At 45.6% G+C, this 6,000-nt stretch overlaps 1 protein-coding gene across 1 annotated transcript in view; it reads right to left on the minus strand.

The window, feature by feature from the left end:
- The window catches only part of LOC135518975 (diacylglycerol kinase eta-like), a 156,854-nt gene that overhangs the window by 118,663 nt on the left and 32,191 nt on the right, over window positions 1-6,000 (minus strand). Inside the window, 1 exon segment of the mRNA XM_064943969.1 lies at window positions 1,937-2,017. Coding sequence (XP_064800041.1) covers window positions 1,937-2,017 — 81 coding nt within the window.

Raw genomic sequence — 6,000 nt, forward strand, 5'->3', positions numbered from 1 at the left:
CACACACACACACACACACACACACACACACACACACACACACACACACACACACACACACACACACACACACACAGGCGAAGAGCCCTTCCAAAACACCCCCTTGAACAGCCTGACCCAAAACACCCCCCTGAACAGCTTGACCCAAAACTCCCCCTGAACAGCCTGACCCAAAACACATCCCCCAAACAGCTTGACCAAAAACACATCCCTGAGCAGCTTGACCAAAAACACCACCCTGAACAACCTGACCCAAAACAAACACCTGAACACCTTGACCGAAAACACCCACCTGAACAGTCTGATCCAAAACACACAACTGTCCTTGATGTTTAATGGTCTGCACATCTACATAAATTGGAATTGTCGGAATGTGTTTGAGAGAGTTTCAGAACAAAACATATTAGCTATTACATCTCTGTCTTCCTCTTTCTTTCTCACTCTGTTCCCCTCCCTTTCTGTTACTCTCACTCTGTTTCCCTCCCTTTCTGTTACTCTCAATCTGTTTCCCTCCCTTTCTGTTACTCTCAATCTGTTTCCCTCCCTTTCTGTTACTCTCAATCTCTCCCCTCCCTTTCTGTTACTCTCACTCTGTTTCCCTCCCTTTCTGTTACTCTCAATCTGTTTCCCTCCCTTTCTGTTACTCTCAATCTGTTTCCCCCCTTTCTGTTACTCTCAATCTCTCCCCTCCCTTTCTGTTACTCTCAATCTGTTTCCCTCCCTTTCTGTTACTCTCATCCTCTACCCCTCCCTTTCTGTTACTCTCATCCTCTACCCCTCCCTTTCTGTTACTCTCAATCTGTTTCCCTCACTTTATGTTACTCTCACTCTCTCCCCTCCCTTTCTGTTACTCTCACTCTGTTTCCCTCCCTTTCTGTTACTCTCATCCTCTACCCCTCCCTTTCTGCTACTCTCATCCTCTACCCCTCCCTTTCTGTTACTCTCATCCTCTACCCTCCCTTTCTGTTACTCTCAATCTCTCCCCTTCCTTTCTGTTACTCTCAATCTCTGCTACTCCCCTCCCTTTCTGTTACTCTCATCCTTTATCCTCTGTTACCCATCCTCCCCCTTTCTGTTACTCTCATCTCTGTTTCCCCTCCCTTTCTGTTACTCTCATCCTCTACCCCTCCCTTTCTGCTACTCTCATCCTCTACCCCTCCCTTTCTGTTACTCTCATCCTTTACCCCTCCCTTTCTGTTACTCTCATCCTCTTCCCTTTCTGTTACTCCATCCTCCCCCTCCCTTTCTGTTACTCTCATCTCTTTCCCCTCCATTTCCCCTCCCTTTCTGTTACTCTCATCCTCTACCCCTCCCTTTCTGTTACTCTCATCCTCTACCCCTCCCTTTCTGTTACTCTCATCCTCTACCCCTCCCTTTCTGTTACTCTCATCCTCTACCCCTCCCTTTCTGTTACTCTCATCCTCTACCCCTCCCTTTCTGTTACTCTCATCCTCTACCCCTCCCTTTCTGTTACTCTCATCCTTTACCCCTCCCTTTCTGTTACTCTCAATCTCTTTCCCTCCATTTCTGATACTCTCATCCTCTAACCCTCCCTTTCTGTTACTCTCATCCTCTACCCCTCCCTTTCTGTTACTCTCATCCTCTACCCCTCCATTTCAGATACTCTCATCCTCTAACCCTCCCTTTCTGTTACTCTCATCCTCTACCCCTCCCTTTCTGTTACTCTCATCCTCTACCCCTCCCTTTCTGTTATCTCATTTCCCTCCATTTCTGATACTCTCATCCTCTTTCCTCTCCATTTTTCCCTCCATTTCTGATACTCTCAATCTCTTTCCCTCCATTTCTGTGTGTGTGTGTGTGTGTGTGTGTGTGTGTGTGTGTGTGTGTGTGTGTGTGTGTGTGTGTGTGTGTGTGTGTGTGTGTGTGTGTGTGTGTGTGTGTGTGTGTGTGTGTGTGTGTGTGTGTAGAATCTCACCGTGAAGCTGTTGTTAACATTCTTAGTGCTGGACTCAGCCACACTGGCATCAGATAGGTCCACCTCGTCAAATATCAGTGACTGCAGATAGAAAAGGAGAGAGGAGAGATGAGAGAGAAAACAGGAGAGGAGTAAGAGGTGAGAGGAGAGATAAGAGAGGAGAGAGGAAAGGACAAGAGCAGAGAAGAGAAGAAGAGAAGAGAAGAGAGAGATGAAGAGAGGTGAGAGCAAAGGAGAGGAGAGGGATGAGAAAGGAGAGGAGAGAGAGGAGAGAGGAGAGAGAGGAGAGAAGAGAGGAGAGAGGAGAAAGAGGAAAGGAGGCAGACGAAACAACAACAGAATAACTACTCAGAGTACGATAAAATACACAAAACATATCTTGCCTCAGCCTGTGACTTCTATGAAGGAAATTATATGGGAGTCTTATCTTAAACAATGACTTTAGGGCTGGGGTCAATCTCCACTGACCTGGAGAAGAAAATACAAATCAATTTTGAATTCATAATTGAACAAATCCTGACTTGAGAGCTGTGCACACTACTACAAGGTACACATTTCCCTATAGATCACAATGCATGATTTACATAACCTCTGAGTTAAAAGCACTTCGACATCTGAAGTTTAGATTCAGTCCCTAATTTTCAAGCTGACCCCAACCCTGAATTTTAGTGTGCATTTATACAGGCAGCTAAATTCCGATATTTTCCACTCATTGGTCTCTTGACCAATCAGATCAATAATTGACCAATCCGATCGACAATTGACCAATCAGATCAGTCCATCTTTCAGTATCATATATTTACTCTATAAGAATCACACATGCTCGTATGTTCGCTCAGGGCTAGTCAACCTTCCTACAGGGTGTGCAGGGTTTTGCTCCAACCTTATTAAAACTCTTCTGATTCAGCTAATCAGCTGCTGGTCAGGACCATGATTAATCTATATGGGGTGTTTGTACAGGGCCGTATCAAAAGCCTGCACCCCAGTACAGCTCTCCTGGAGGAGGGTTGGCCATCCCTTTGTTCTTTTGACATCCTGTAAGCATGACATATTATCATACACTATACACATATCATATGGTAACAGGTGAGAAGATAATAAGCGGTAGTCTATGGTGGTAGTAATGGTGTTATGAAGCAAAACAAAGTACCATGCTAATGATGATCATATTCAACGTAGGTCAAGTAACTGTAAACCTGATGGTTTCAATTCAACGTAGGCCAAGTAACTGTACACCTGATGGTTTCTATTCAACGTAGGCCAAGTAACTGTACACCTGATGGTTTCTATTCAACGTAGGCCAAGTAACTGTAAACCTGATGGTTTCTATTCAACGTAGGCCAAGTAACTGTAAACCTGATGGTTTCTATTCAACGTAGGCCAAGTAACTGTAAACCTGATGGTTTCTATTCAACGTAGGCCAAGTAACTGTAAACCTGATGGTTTCTATTCAACGTAGGCAAGTAACTGTAAACCTGATGGTTTCTATTCAACGTAGGCCAAGTAACTGTAAACCTGATGGTTTCTATTCAACGTAGGCCAAGTAACTGTAAACCTGATGGTTTCTATTCAACGTAGGCCAAGTAACTGTAAACCTGATGGTTTCTATTCAACGTAGGTCAAGTAACTGTACACCTGATGGTTTCTATTCAACATAGGCCAAGTAACTGTAAACCTGATGGTTTCTATTCAACGTAGGCCAAGTAACTGTAAACCTGATGGTTTCTATTGAAGCATGGCTGATATTTGTCCCACTTATGGCAGTCGGTCAGTCAGTAGAGAGCAGTCATTCAGTCAGTCAATCAGTCAGTCAGTAGAGAGCAGTCAGTCATTCCGTAGAGAGCAGTCATTCAGTCAGTCAGTAGAGAGCAGTCAGTCAGTCAGTCAGTCGTAGAGCAGCAGTAACTTCAGTCAGTCAATCAGTCAGTCAGTAGAGAGCAGTCAGTCATTCAGTAGAGAGCAGTCATTCAGTCAGTCAATCAGTCAGTCAGTAGAGAGCAGTCAGTCATTCCGTAGAGAGCAGTCATTCAGTCAGTCAGTAGAGAGCAGTCAGTCAGTCAGTCAGTCAGTAGAAAGCAGTCATTCAGTCAGTCAGTAGAGAGCAGTCAGTCAGTCAGTAGAGAGCAGTCAGTCAGTCAGTCAGTCAGTAGAGAGCAGTCAGTCAGTCAGTAGAGAGCAGTCAGTCAATCCGTCAGTCAGTCAGTCGAGAGCAGTCAGTCAGTCAATCAGTCAGTAAAGAGCAGTCAGTCAGTCAGTAGAGATCAGTTAGTCAGTCAGTCAGTCAGTAGAGAGCAGTCAGTCAGTCAGTCAGTCAGTCAGTAGAGAGCAGTTAGTCAGTCAGTCAGTCAGTAGAGCGCAGTCAGTCAGTCAGACGGTCAGTAGATAGCAGTCAGTCAGTTAATCAGTCAGTAGAGAGCAGTCAGTCAGTCAGTAGAGAGCAGTCAGTCAGTCAGTCAGTCAGTCAGTCGAGAGTCAGTCAGTCAGTCAATCAGTCAGTAAAGAGCAGTCAGTCAGTCAGTCAGAGAGCAGTCAGTCAGTCAGTCAGTCAGTCAGTCAGTCAGAGAGCAGTCAGTCAGTTAATCAGTCAGTAGAGAGCAGTCAGTCAGATAATCAGTCAGTAGAGAGCAGTCAGTCAGTCAGTCAGTCAGTAGAGAGCAGTCAGTCAGTCAGTCAGTCAGTCAGTAGAGAGCAGTCAGTCAGTCAATCAGTCAGTAAAGAGCAGTCAGTCAGTCAGTCAGTAGAGAGCAGTTAGTCAGTCAGTCAGTCAGTAGAGCGCAGTCAGTCAGTCAGACGGTCAGTAGATAGCAGTCAGTCAGTTAATCAGTCAGTAGAGAGCAGTCAGTCAGATAATCAGTCAGTAGAGAGCAGTCAGTCAGTCAGTCAGTCAGTAGAGAGCAGTCAGTCAGTCAGTCAGTCAGTCAGTAAAGAGCAGTCAGTCAGTCAGTCAGTAGAGAGCAGTCAGTCAGTCAGTAGAGAGCAGTCAGTCAGTCAGTCAGTAGAGAGCAGTCAGTCAGTCAGTCAGTCAGTAGAAAGCAGTCAGTCAGTCAGTCAGTAGAGAGCAGTCAGTCAATCAGTCAGTCAGTCAGTAGAGAGCAGTCAGTCAGTCAGTAGAGAGCAGTCAGTCAATCAGTCAGTCAGTCAGTAGAGAGCAGTCAGTCAGTCAATCAGTCAGTAAAGAGCAGTCAGTCAGTCAGTCAGTAGAGATCAGTTAGTCAGTCAGTCAGTCAGTAGAGAGCAGTCAGTCAGTCAGTCAGTCAGTCAGTCAGTAGAGAGCAGTTAGTCAGTCAGTCAGTCAGTAGAGTGCAGTCAGTCAGTCAGACGGTCAGTAGATAGCAGTCAGTCAGTTAATCAGTCAGTAGAGAGCAGTCAGTCAGATATTCAGTCAGTAGAGAGCAGTCAGTCAGTCAGTAGAGAGCAGTCAGTCAGTCAGTCAATAGAGAGCAGTCAGTCAGTCAGTCAGTAGAGAGCAGCAGTCAGTCAGTTAGTAGAGAGCAGTCAGTCAGTCAGTCAGTAGAGAGCAGTCAGTCAGTCAATCAGTCAGTAGAGAGCAGTCATTCAGTCAGTCAGTCAGTAGAGAGCAGTCAGTCAATCAGTCAGTAGAGAGCAGTCATTCAGTCAGTCAGTCAGTAGAGAGCAGTCAGTCAATCAGTCAGTAGAGATCAGTCAGTCAGTCAGTCAGTAGAGATCAGTCAGTCAGTCAGTCAGTAGAGAGCAGTCAGTCAGTCAGTCAGTCAGTCAATCAGTCAGTCAGTCAGTAGAGAGCTGTCAGTCAGTCAATCAGTCAGTAAAGAGAGTCAGTCAGTCAGTCAGTCAGTCAGTCAGAGAGAACAGTCAGTCAGTCAATCAGTCAGTGAGATCAGTTAGTCAGTCAGTCAGTCAGTCAGTCAGTCAGTAGAGAGCAGTCAGTCAGTCAGTCAGTAGAGAGCAGTCAGTCAGTCAGTCAGTCAGTGAGAGCAGTCAGTCAGTTAATCAGTCAGTAGAGAGCAGTCAGTCAGTTAATCAGTCAGTAGAGAGCAGTCAGTCAGTCAGTAGATAGCAGTCAGTCAGTCAGTAGAGAGCAGTGA

Source organism: Oncorhynchus masou, chromosome 29 (assembly GCF_036934945.1).
Source record: "Oncorhynchus masou masou isolate Uvic2021 chromosome 29, UVic_Omas_1.1, whole genome shotgun sequence".
NCBI lineage: Eukaryota > Metazoa > Chordata > Actinopteri > Salmoniformes > Salmonidae > Oncorhynchus > Oncorhynchus masou.